General features: G+C 38.4%; 2 protein-coding genes and 2 non-coding genes across 4 annotated transcripts; all 4 read right to left on the bottom strand.

Moving 5' to 3' along the window:
• Positions 1–6183: 6183 nt before the first annotated feature.
• On the bottom strand, positions 6184–9475 carry rpl13a (ribosomal protein L13a). Its single transcript, XM_031758318.2, has 7 exons — positions 9369–9475; positions 8575–8647; positions 7491–7556; positions 7193–7294; positions 6899–6984; positions 6642–6701; positions 6184–6440 (listed from the first exon to the last, which is right to left on the bottom strand). Exons 1-7 carry the CDS (start codon positions 9387–9389, stop codon positions 6231–6233), a joined length of 618 nt encoding a protein of 205 aa, XP_031614178.2. The 5' UTR covers positions 9390–9475; the 3' UTR covers positions 6184–6230.
• LOC116334854 lies at positions 7373–7448 on the bottom strand. Its single transcript, XR_004200579.1, has one exon. It is a non-coding gene; the product is annotated as a small nucleolar RNA Z195/SNORD33/SNORD32 family (small nucleolar RNA).
• LOC116334853 lies at positions 7636–7718 on the bottom strand. The gene has a single exon (XR_004200578.1). It is a non-coding gene; the product is annotated as a small nucleolar RNA Z195/SNORD33/SNORD32 family (small nucleolar RNA).
• A 1059-nt stretch (positions 9476–10534) lies between the features above and the next one.
• Positions 10535–12283, bottom strand: atp5if1b (ATP synthase inhibitory factor subunit 1b). Its single transcript, XM_031758268.2, has 3 exons — positions 12011–12283; positions 11246–11358; positions 10535–11149 (listed from the first exon to the last, which is right to left on the bottom strand). The coding sequence occupies exons 1-3, from the start codon at positions 12152–12154 to the stop codon at positions 11008–11010; spliced, it is 399 nt and encodes a 132-aa protein (XP_031614128.1). The 5' UTR covers positions 12155–12283; the 3' UTR covers positions 10535–11007.
• Positions 12284–12897: the final 614 nt, after the last annotated feature.

Below are 12897 nucleotides of genomic sequence, written 5' to 3' on the forward strand. Positions count from 1 at the left end.
ACACTGGTGCATGTGCGTTTACAAAAAAAGAACAAGTACTGGGTCGACCATCTGCAACCACTGAAGGGTTTTATTTTGCTTAAGAACACTGAGCAAAGTGTGCATACGTGTTTGCTGCCACAGTGGATGAAACAAGTCTTCCAAAATACAGCCTTATCAGCCATTTGTTCCCACATCGTGAAACGAGGTGCTTCCCATTTTTTAAATAGTCCATATCAGAAGACAGGGAGCACATGACTTTTGTCCAGGATACTGAAGTCCAAACTTGGGATCATAGTTTTGCTGTCATTTGACCCCCAAAATACTGGGTTAAAGTAAAGAAAGGATCATGGTTTAGGTGAAGTTACACACTAGATGTTAAAAAAGGTTCGCTCTCCTTGTTGTCATGGTAATGTCATCCACCTTTAAAGCATAACTTTAGGCCCTAATGACCTATGGGGGAGGACAGTCTCATCAGTCAGGAGTGCTTCATACAGTGAAATAAAGGTTTCTGCGATTAGTCGTTTTCTCGTCATGGCTCTCAATTTCTGAATCCAATTTGTGACTGCAAACCCAGTAGCAATCTCTGATCACTGCCGTCTCTGAATTTTACAGCTGCTGTTCTCTGCCAATGGATATAATGACTAACTGAATGAACAGAGTTGTCCCTCTGTCATTATAAATCAAATCAATTACACTCAGAGGTCAGTGAATATAAATAAGGCACCGACATGATCTACTGCACCTCATGTTTGTATCAACGTATTGCTGCTGCACGCCTTGAGCATGCATCATGTTGCAAGGGATTTTTTTGAAAGGTGTTTATGACCTTTATGTGGGTTCAGAGCGTGTGGTTATGTATATTGCAGTCATAAACAAGCTCTATCATTATATGCACTTTTTCTGTGAATATGTAACAACCGTAGACACTTGTATAAAATGTGTATGCATGCATATATATGCATACTGACTAAAAACACAGGCTAAAAGCAGAAGCTGTTGAGATGGGATAAAATAATAAAAACATTTTATGAAATGGGAAATGAGATTTTGTAACAATAAGAAGAAGAAGAAGAAGTACCAGATAATCATTTTTTTTTTCAGTGTATTGCTGCACAAACAGAAGGATCTCAGCTTCCTTATAGAAATATTTCTTTATACAGTCCCTGTGCTGGTCTTCCAGTTCAGCCTGTTGTCAGTGTGGATGCCCAGGTACTTATACTCATCCACCACATCAACATCCTGTCCCAGGATAGGCCATGTAGCTGTCCTTTACTCTCTGTGATGTTATTCACATTCAGAAGCAGATCATTCCTCCCAGACCACTCCACAAAATCATCCCCTAGTGCTCTGTACTCCTCCTGCCCATCACTAAGCTATCCAGCCACTGCAAAATCATCAGACTATTTCTGTAGGTGGTATGACCCGCAGTTGTACTGAAAGTCTGAGGTGTACAACATGAACAGGAAGAAAGACAGTACAGGCCCCTGTGGACCCCCTGTACTGCACTTCACCAAATCAGACAAAGCACCGCCCAGTCTCACATACTTCATGCAGCCTGTCTGTCAGGTAGTCAGTAATCCATGAGATGATGGACGTGTTTGCTGACATTTCTGGTAGCTTCTCTCTCAGTATCAGCGGCTGAAACATGTTAAATACAATAAGGAATCAGAGAAGCTGATCCTCACCATGCAGCTGCTACAGTTTAAATGGGTGTAAGCTCTCTGCATAAGAGATAATAAGTGAATAAACAGTGATGTTTAAGAAGTTAATGGTTCAAATGCATAGATAAATTACGGAGAAGTATCACCCCAATACCAAACTTCCAAATTAATGATGGATTTAGACTAGACTTTGTTTTTAAATTTGCCCATGTTTGGAGAAACTCAGCCATCATCTCTCTTTCCAGAAATCATGCAGGTTAGTTAATTTCAGGTAAACGAGACAAAGCAGAGGGAGACATGATTAAACACAGAACCAACCCAGCCTAACCACTGCAGGTTATTCAAACAGGGAAATTATTTTTTACTATTATATCATCATTCATATAATCAGAAGTAAAGTTGTATATATATTTTTTAAAAGCCTGAACGCACGAAAGGAAGGCTGATGAGTTATCTGTATTATTTGTGAAGAGTTGTGTTTTAATCTGTTGCTAATCAAGAGTAAAAACAACAATAATACATATGCGTGTCGTATTTTCCCCACGGCACAGTGAACTGTGGGAAAATCCTCAGACTTTTTTTCTGTGGGGAAAAATAGAAGTAGTTATTGACTGTACATTTATGCTGTAAATATGGTTTGTAGATTTTTAAGAGAACAGTTCTAGTAAAATAGCAGCCAATCTACCTGCAGAGAAATCATATGACTTACAGTCAATTTCTAATGTGTGAAAGCTTTCGATTTTTGGATGCTTGCACTCTCAGCGAGGCCCGTGTTTTTCACCATCCGACCAAATAACATCTCCATCTCTTCCTTTTGCTCTTTATCTTTTTCTTAAAGTAACTACTGAGAAGTTGTCCAAGGGTGACCTCAACAGAGACGGCAAAACCTTTCGCCCGATGATTCAAAAAAGACATCTTCCCTCTGGAGTACTTCTGTGTGGATCCACATGCAAAAAAAATGGCAAGTTTTCATCAGGAATAAATTAGATATGTTATTCAAACTGTGACCCAGACGTGCTCCTCTTAGCTAATCTGATTTAAAGCTATCTTTGGTTGAAAAAGGATTCAGCAGTATAAGCTTGAGACAGACTCTGTAGAAATAAGACATTACTAAAACATCAAATAGAAGCTTAAACTAATCATCTCACGCTGGCATGTGGGAAAAGGTCTTTTATCGCTCTCATTACTCACACAGTGTGTGAGTTTAATGCACACTGTGGGCAAACGTTACCAATATATGGTGACCGTGTTGTAATTTCTCAGGTGTGTTGCTCCAATAAGACCAGTCAAATAAGTTAGTGCTCACGTTCTTTATGAAGTCAAACTAAAGCTTAAATAAGGTTTTGTTTCAAAACCAGAAACATGTTACTCTGAAAACGTGAGGAGAGTTTAAATTTCAGCTGAACTTTGTATGTTATCCTTCTAGTAGCTTCACAGTTGAAGCCCCTTCTTTTGGGATGAGGGTAGGGCATTGACTATAAATGTTGGAGCCCATAATAGGCTTGGCTTGCAGGAGCAGTTTCAGACAATCATGGTCTCTTCAATCTGTTTCAGATGGTGTGATTAGAGAGTGATCTGCTGCTGGCAGCATCGCAAAATATCTCATTTTTGGAGCCGTCACAGTGATTTCTCCATCTGTTGGTGGAGACATAACATCCCTCCTTAACGCAGGTAGACAGGCAGCAGATTGGCCTCCTGCCTGATCCTCAGTGGGCGAGCTTTTATAGAAGGCATGTGTGCTTTTAGTATGTGGATATCTATAAGAAGAGGTAGACAGGTTAGGCCAACATAGAAAGTATGGTGTTATCAGCTTTTCCTTCATGGACTATATACTTTAATCAGGGGGTTAACCAGTATTTTCAGCACAGTCACAATCATGTAAAATCAGGAAATACTATAAGGCTCGAATGCATTGCCAAAACATGCACAACTAATCATTTTAACATACTACAAAGTACTTGAATCAAATCCCAAGGCAGGTGCATGCAGAGGTTTTTTGCTAAAGGATATTCTTGGGAATCTAACCAGAGGAAGTAAGACAGGAGCTACATGGTACTGTCCTGCTTTAGTATAACAGATTTGTCACCACACATGTTCCACTGTGCTATAATAAGATTAAAGTGCAAAGAGCACAGACAGAAAAAGAGAAGAGGTGACCTCAGAATCTGGGTTATTAACTTAAAAAGAAGTCAAAGAAAACTCCCACGATGCACTGTGAGTTTAAAGCAACTAGGGCGACGTAGAAAAACAGCCAACTCAACAGGCATTTCCATACACCATCAAAAAAGCGACTTAAGTTCACCAACATATACCAAGCCACCACAACAGAATGTCACAATACCATATTTCATTAAAAATAACAATATTATTGATTTTTTATTATATTGAGAGAAAACCAGAGAAAGAATCAAATTGGTCAAATTCCCATTGAACTTTTTATAACTGTTTTATATGTTTTCTCTATTTTTAGGCAAATGAATTGAATTCTAGATGTGTGTTATCATAGCTGTACAAAGCTCTACAAAGAACTGAGTCTTTGTACAGTCTTTGAATTGAGTCAGATCACTTCATGGATAAACAGCAACGTTAGGAAAAGTCCTACAAGATCTAACATCTACCATCACTGTAAGGGTGTAAAACCACTAGCTAATACGGCAATCTAATAGTTAAGCAGCAACAGACCCACAGAGCATGATGCTACCACCATGCTTGACAGTACGTACAGTGTTAGGTTTGAAAGTCTTACCTTTACACATCTAAACATACCCTTTCTTAGTTGGCATCCTCTCAGTCTGTGGTAATGTAAAACTTGCTTCACTTTGGATACTGATGACGCTGCTCTTCCAGCAGTTTCCTTTATGGAGCCTTGAGCCTTGTTCCTGGGTTATTCCTGAACATCCTAACCAGTTTCCTCTCATGTGAATGTGACATATATCTATTTATATGTCTATATGATAGATAGATAGATAGATAGATAGATAGATAGATAGATAGATAGATAGATAGATAGATAGATAGATAGATAGATAGATAGATAGATAGATAGATAGATAGATAGATAGATAGATAGATAGATAGAGAATTAGTACACAATATCATAAAAACTGGACAAATTCAAACACAGAGCAGATGATAGTCACACTCAGACAGCAGTTAGAACATAAAAATATCATTAATAAATGATGATTGAGCCCCTGTAATGAGCCCAATATAAATCTGATGACTGAGCTACCCTGGAAGATGATTAGTTGCCTTTATTTCTTATGAAAGATTGGTTCTCTTTTGTGTCTTATTGGGTGTAGAACTCCTTCAGATGAAACCATGTAAGGAAAATAAATCTCTAAATTTTCTCTTATTTAAAGACTCAATAGTGGGAAAAATGGGGGTTATTTTATAATGTGGGTGAACCTGCAGCCAAATCCTTTGCTGATTTAAGTTATCGTCAACAGTCAGCGCAGAATACTTAAATAATCTGAACATATGATTGCAGAATCCCACCATGCAAAAGATGGGGTTATTAAGTAATTCACTTAATCAGATGACTGAGAAAACAGGTCGAGAGTGTCTGTCAACCATCTCTGAACAGGTGTTTTCAATTCACTGCAAGCAAAAGTGTTGCTTTTATATATTAAATCTTTAGAGGACAAGGGTTTTTTTAATGCTTTAAAAAACTCAGCTGGTTATTTTTAACCTCAGAGCTGGTCCTGTCTTAAGTAGAGCAGACAGCAGAAGCCAGCTATTCAAGGAGATTCAGTTGTTTCAGTTCAGATCTTCAGTGTAATTTTAAGCTGCACATGATAACTTGTAGCCTACTTTAAAAAATAACAATAAGTAAAACCAGGCTCAGTATGATTATGTCCTAAATAAAATGATCCAGCGGTTTCTAGAGGAAAATACTTTAAAACAATATTGTACAGTTATATGAATACTAGACCCCCACAATTCTAATTTGGGTGGGGATTTTAACTAAAACGCTAAATGTTTTAGTTAACTGTAACTGTAACGCTTGGAAGTGTCACAGTACAACACTGCCCTCTGCTGGTAGTTAAGCTTGGTTGCAATAAGATGTTCCCACATGTAAAAATTTTATTTTTGTCAGTTTTATCAAACTCTACAGCTGCAGGAAATTGTTATACAATTCAAAAACTGATCAGTCAGATGGCATTTTGTGGAAATAAAATAAGAGTGTAATACTAACTCCAAATATCCAGTTATGTTTTCTAACCCTGTCATACGTTTTGATCTTACACATTACACGAAACTCCGATGTGCTTTTACTGGCATAGATTACACCTAGCTATTTTTTTGAGGGGGGGGGGATTTAGAAAACCTTTTGAAAGTCTGAGTGATACTTTTCAAATACCAAGTCAATATAACCATGAATACACAAATGCTACCTTCTTGTGATAGCTACAAATGCAACTGCCTACACACAATTTTTAAAGAGAAGCTGCACTCACAGCAGCGTCCTTTGTCTTAAACATATATTCATGTTGTAGTAAATGCACTTTATTTTAATGAGAAATAAAACGGTCATGACACATTTTATAAACATTTATTCATCTTTATTAGCCAGAGGAGTTTAGCTCAGACAATAACTCCATATTGTTTCAGAACATCTGTGTATTTTGCAATCTTGGACTCGACGTTCTTTTCTGCCTGCTTGGTCAGATTGATCAGTGTCTTTTTCTTGGTGTAGCGGAGCTTAGACTTCTCCTTTCTCTTCTCCTCCAGAGTGGCTGTGATAGCCTGGTACTTCCAGCCAACCTCATGTGCCAGACGCCCAAGGAGGGCGAACTGAGGGAGAAATGAAAAACCATATCAAATCAACAGTTCACAAACTGAAGAGAACAATGTTACACAAACTAAATTGTTGTGCCTGACAAATTCAAAATTTACTCCGTTTACAGCTGAATAATAGTAAATGGAGTAACCTTATCGTCACCTTTCATTTTCTTTCCTTAACAAAATAAAAACAAAAACACATCGTAGGCTCACCTTGCGAGAGGGCTTCAGACGCACAACTTTAAGAGCAGCTGGGACAACCATGCGCTTCCTCTGCAAATCAAATAAAGCAAAATCAGATAACGAAGACAACAGCACATCTGAACTGTTATAGGCAGCATGTCTCAGACATCATTTCTTTTCATGGTTACTATTCAGACAAGGCAGTTAAGATGCATGGCATCACAGACAGCACAGTCAAAGCCACTTGTGGGGGCCATAAAGATTAAGGAAAGAAATTATCAGCATACCTTGTCATAGGGTGGGGGGATACCATCAAACACCTTCAGCCTCTCCAGAGCAGCCTGACCTCTCTTGGTTTTGTGAGGCAGCATACCTGTTTAAAGAGAGATTGTGCTTTAAAAAAAAAATAAAACTCAGTAGCCATTTCAACATATGCTAAACTGAAAAAAAAAGTCAGATGTCTGAAGTCTGCTTCATCAATAGATTATTAGCTTTGCTATAAACAGCTTTACTGTGCTAAGCAAGTATCATAGATGAATGCAAATAGACCACTTCATGTGCTGGTGGTGTCACTTTCTCACCTCTAACGGTCCTCCAGAAGATCTTGCTGGGAGCCCTGAAGTGGTACGGACCACGAGAGGGGTTGGTGTTCATCCTCTTGCGCAGGAAAGCCAGGTACTTCACTGCAGACAGGCACATGCCACATTACACATACATCAAGATACATGCAAGGGGCTACCATTACTTTATTAAGTAATGCTGATGCCTCAGATGGTAGTGCATGTAAGGTTTTCTCATGGTCTGTGAAACTCAAACTAGTAAAACATCACCGACAACAAGCATTTTAAAGGAATGAAAATAGGACATAACCCTACTTACGCTTGTTACGGTAGAAGTTGCCAGAGATGTTGATGCCTTCACATCTCACCACCACCACTTTGTGGCCTAAAAGACAAAATGCCAACAGTTAAATCCCAAAAGTTAAAGAGAATAGCAAACAGGTGCAGATACTGTTTGTTTGTTTCCCGTCTCAGATGGTAGTGCATGTGAGTTTTCTCATTGTCGTTAAACTCAACCAAGGCAGTTAATACAGTCATCATCGACAGAATGACACAACATTTGCCAACTTTGAACACACTGTTCATCAGTCTTACATGCTGCAAAACACACTGTGAGACATGGATCTGACACAAATCTGGAAGTTAACGGTAGAGTTTCGTCGTAGGATAGGTCGGTCTTTGTAGCCATCTGTGTCTCTGCATGTTTTGTGTGACTGCATCTGGAGAATTTGCATTACAATTTACACCCTACGCATGTGTAGAAAGAGCATGCAATGCTCTCTGCAGGCCTTTTGCACAAACAGTCATTTTTCACAAACTGCAAGTGGGTTTTTTTTTTTTTTTTTTTAGACATTACCCAGCTGAACTAAACATGAGGACACAAATACAAAATTTGTTGGACTGGAAATCAAATACTCATCCTTCTAGTGCTCAAATAACCGTATAATCCCCAACTGATGCCATGTAACAAGAGAGCCAGTAACTGTAGAGAATTCCCAGAGCAAGTGGACATCATGTCATGAGTATTTCCAGAAACAATACTACTGACACTGTCCACAGTTCAGGCGTGTAAAAGGTACTAGACTATGTGTTGCAATCCAAATCACCTTATTTTGCACATTTTACCTCCAACGGGACCCCACAATGGCTCAGCTATTTCAGGTTAGTTTGCACTGCATTCCTACTGAATGGTTAGCAGGTACAGCAGCAGTCCCATTATGAGATACTGCTACAAAATTTCTGACACTGTCAGGATGTTGCTCCAAGGAGTCCATGCATGTAGCGTGATACAACAGCTAAATTCGAACATCTTGACTAGGACAGTCCAAAAATCGCACAGTGTGTACCAAACTCAAGTTATATTGTTTATTACCAAAAACTCTCATTATTCTCTTAAAACTTACCCAGAAGAACCTGTTTAGCCACAATGGCAGCAAGTCGGCCGAGCAGATGGCCCCTGCCATCAAGCAGCAGAACCTAAAATAAAGGGGGTAAAAAAGGATATCAATGCTTTATCTTCACCATAAAAAAACATCCCAGTAATTCACTATAATCTTGTATGGTAATGTTAATCAACTTGCTTTTAACATCTAACCTGACAATCGTCACATTGTCAGCTTTACCTTGCCTTGCACTAACATAAAAGTTAAACGGTAATAAACACACATTTAACCCCATCACGGTTTATTGAAGGGGTTTAATGCGAACTTAACTGTATTTCTGCCTCCACGTCACTGTGATAAATGGCACATGGGACACTATTGACTTGCCGGTTGAGCCATAACGTTAGCTTAGCATCTAACCCAAAACGCGCTGACGATTAATCTTGGGGTTTTTTTAGCTGAAGTTTCATGAAAGGTTCCCTACATAGAAGCAACGAAAAATCACCCATTTTATTTATTTAAGTTTGCCGGTACGTTTCCCATACTACCATACATCCAGTACACACGTTAAACCTAGCTTCGCAAGCTAACAGCGTTGACTCAGGGAAGCTGCCATGATGAAGGCACGCTCAGTCGGCTATAGCGAGCTGCCTCAGACATTCCCTAAAAATATGTCTCAGAAAAAAACACTGAGCAAAACAACGACTACACAAAGCTGTCCCAAGTTATCGCTATTCGCTTAACTGCAAAACATAAGGTTTTATTTTGCCTATAGAGCAGAAAAATGATATAATATCTCCAGAGCAGCTTCTAACCTTATTGAACCGGTCCGCCATGATGTGCGAAAAGAAAGACAAACGGGGTTGCTCGTGGTAAAAGGCAGGGGTGGGCGGAAGTGACGACAGCTTCTTTCTCGTGGCTCACAGGCTATGAAAAAAATAGCGCCACCGTTGGACTTATTAAGTTCAGCATTATAAATTATGTATACTATTATGTATTATAGGGTTAGCAGTTTTGCTTTGCTGCTTCAGGACCTGGACAACTTGTTGTAATTCTTCTCTCTACCAAAAAATGCTGAATGAAAATGTTCCCCCATCAGTTTGTGCCCTGAAGCTCAAGCACACTTAGGTTAGGCAACAGCGCAATGATCCAAAATGCACCAGTGTGCACTTCTAAAGGGGGAGGGACAAAAAAAAATAAGAAAAGGTTTTGTAGTGGCCTACTTAAAGTCAAGCTTGAAAACTCTTCAATGTGGCTGAATTAAAACAATTCTGTAAAAAAGAATGAGACTAAATTCTTCCACTGTGGAAAAACTAATTCCTTGCAACCACTTGTTTTGAGTTCTTGCTGCCAGGGGTGGCACAATCAATTTTTAGGTGAACCTTTTTTCCTTAATAAATGAAATCCTCATTTGAAAAATACTGGTGACCACCAGAGCTTCAATTTCAAAATCCTACGCTGCCTATTCTCAAGTTAAAGCAATCACAAGATTTGCAGAATATTTAACCGAGAATTTCAGTAGATCTACCTATGATATCAATTAGAATATCCTAGGTAATTTCCTTCTTGAGTTATCACATTCACAGGATCTTCGGAAAACATGACCTATGAACTTGACTCTGAGGTGTAGGTCACAGACATTTATGGTATCAATTAAAAGCTCCCACATTATCTAATTCTCGCATTCTCTAACTTAGACATCCACAAACCCCGACCACCCACCCACCTGGTGGGGTGAAAATACCCCATCTGCCTTTTTCAGATGAGGGGTAAAACCTGCATTTACTCCTGTTATCTTTGTCTAATATTAAAATTTGTTTTATGATCTTACAAATATGCAAAAAGCAAACAAACAAATAAGAAATCATAGCAGGTGTTAAATACTTTTTAAGATCTTAATAGTATGAAATTTATATGACCTTACTTTAGATCAAGATGGCTTTAAGGAGCAGTTTGAAACACATATTGAACAGGTCACATATTTGTGCTACCAGATAACTTTAATTACCTTTTTTACCATTTTTTATTTTACATTAAAGGTGTGCTGGTTGCAGCTTAGTCAATTTTATCACTTGATTTGCTGCCTATTGTTGCTCATTGAAAACGATGTTGCTCACAAGTTCACAAAAGATATCAACTGTTCACTGAAATAAAACAGCAGCATGAAGCACAGATTATATTTAGTATTTTTTACTTTGGCATTCTGCCTGTGACATACGGCACACCAATGAACAGCATCACAGAGGAAAATGTTCTTGCAGAGCATGCCATGGAACCCGTACTCATTTTTTTTAATCAATTTTAATACCTTTCAACAATTTACATAAGTACCATCACTCAAACATTCATGACTGGCATAACACAGTGCACGCAGAAACTAGTGTGGTTACTAAAGGAGTCTTGGACAGTGGGGAGAAAAAACCCAAAACTTTTGTTTTATTTTAAAGGCTTCACTCAGTCGTCATGCTTCAGCTTTCTGATCTTTCCCTTGTGGCGGTCAATCTCGCGCTGGAGACGTTCAATCTCCTTTTTGTGGTGATCAATTTCATCCTCATGGTGCTGCTTTAGTGCTGCCAGCTGCTCCTTCTCCTTGCGCCTTATATGAAGAAAGACATATCACACAGGCTTATTTACATGTACAAGAGGTGGAAAAAGTGGACAAAAAACTGTCTTTATAAGTTGAATTCCATACTTGAAGTACATCTCCTCCTCTGCAGCCTGCTTCTTCCCCATGGATCCACCTGCCTCTCTGATAGAGCCTCCACCACCACCACCTTTCCCGGCACCTTTACCCAGCTCACCCAGCTGAGTGGGTGGGGAAGTATTTAAGAGAAAAACAAGTTTAGTGAATTAACTCAGCAACAAGCAAAAAACAAACCCCCAAACCCAATAATAAATGCATGAACAAAAAATAGAGCTCTGAGTATTTTCTATAAAGACATTTCTTTAACAGATGGCAGCTCGAAATTTAACATTTTTTAAAGTTACTTTCTTTCTCAACTTTAGTGATCAGGGCTTTCAGTGTGATATTAAGGTGAATCTGCTGGACGCTGTGAAAACAAGACCATATTGAAGGTCAAGGTTTTATATTTTTTGAGTGGGTTTAAAGGCTTCTTTGTTTCCAAGGTGATAATGGAGATATCTAGAACAGACCAGAAATCCTTTTTGAGCAAAACCTAAACGTCTGAGAGGACAAAGCAGCTCACAAAACCAAATTATTTTTCTGAATAGTCTGACAGGTGGCAGTACATACAAAATGAACCCCCTTGGCATATATAACCTATAATCATTAGGTAATAATGTTCAATTAGAAAGCTAATACCACAGTGCTACAGCAGGTGATCCTGTCATTAAGGTTTTCAGCTAGCAAAAATGATGAGGCTAAACAAGTCAAAGCGCTGTATAACGGTTACACGGTGTTTGTAATGAAGTGAGGCGGTTGCAGGACGTTTATTACCTGGTCGGATGACATTCTCAGCTGTGAGGTGACAAAAGTCCTGATATTAGGCCTCAAAAACCTCGCCATGTTTGTGAAAACACCACTGACAAGTTGTGTCGAGCTTGTCCTTGTCCACAAAAATACACCACAGGACGGCGCCATTATGTCCAAGGCGGGGGTGCCAACAGGAGATACGTTAGTTCAATTAGATGATACGTTTAAAAAATCTATTCATACGATGATGTATTATTTCAATTTCTCTGCTAAATATATTTCGTATACATAACATGGAACAATAACGTAATGCAGGAAAAACACAGTGTTTGATTCCCGCAGTGGTATGGTCTTAAAAATGGATACCGCGGTGTTATACGTTCTTTACGTAGCATCTGACCTTATAATTTTTGTTATGCTACATACCAATAACGCAACATGATGTGTGATTTTTTAATGCATTTTTAAATTAATTTAAATACTATATACATCCATATCCACTGAACAAAAGTGGTTTAAAGTGTTTTTTAAACAAAAACAAAATCAACAATAACAATGGTTATTTCTACTTTTTTACATAGCTTAAATAACTTATGGATTGCAATTTTTTTATATATATATATTTTAGTACACAGTAATTTTTTTAATTTAAATATGAGATTTTATCTAAAAAGATAAGTTTATAAAACATCGATTTATTTTTAAGCTGAGCATCAGGATGGGGAAGAAAGGGTATTTAATTAACTTTGATCATAGCATGGTTTTTGTAAGTACTTCAAAAACCTGCTGATCCACTGGGAGTTTCCCACACAACCATCTCTAGAGTTTACAGAGATTGTAGGAAGGCAACAGTAATTCAAATATCATGAATGTACATGTAGCACTTCTGGTTCACGGTTTGACAACAGCAG

The sequence above is a fragment of the Oreochromis aureus genome, linkage group 19 (assembly GCF_013358895.1).
Source record: "Oreochromis aureus strain Israel breed Guangdong linkage group 19, ZZ_aureus, whole genome shotgun sequence".
Taxonomy (NCBI): domain Eukaryota; kingdom Metazoa; phylum Chordata; class Actinopteri; order Cichliformes; family Cichlidae; genus Oreochromis; species Oreochromis aureus.

Coding starts and splice junctions, on each gene's coding strand:
- rpl13a (XM_031758318.2), bottom strand. CDS start 9,389: ATGGCGGACCGGTTCAATAAG. Junction 7,295..7,490: donor CAACTTCTACCGTAACAAGC/GTAAGTAGGGTT, acceptor GCCTGTCTGCAG/TGAAGTACCTGGCTTTCCTG. Junction 6,702..6,898: donor TCCCCCCACCCTATGACAAG/GTATGCTGATAA, acceptor TTTGATTTGCAG/AGGAAGCGCATGGTTGTCCC.
- atp5if1b (XM_031758268.2), bottom strand. CDS start 12,154: ATGGCGCCGTCCTGTGGTGTATTTTTGTGGACAAGGACAAGCTCGACA. Junction 11,359..12,010: donor TGAGAATGTCATCCGACCAG/GTAATAAACGTC, acceptor CCACCCACTCAG/CTGGGTGAGCTGGGTAAAGG. Junction 11,150..11,245: donor GAGGAGGAGATGTACTTCAA/GTATGGAATTCA, acceptor TCTTCATATAAG/GCGCAAGGAGAAGGAGCAGC.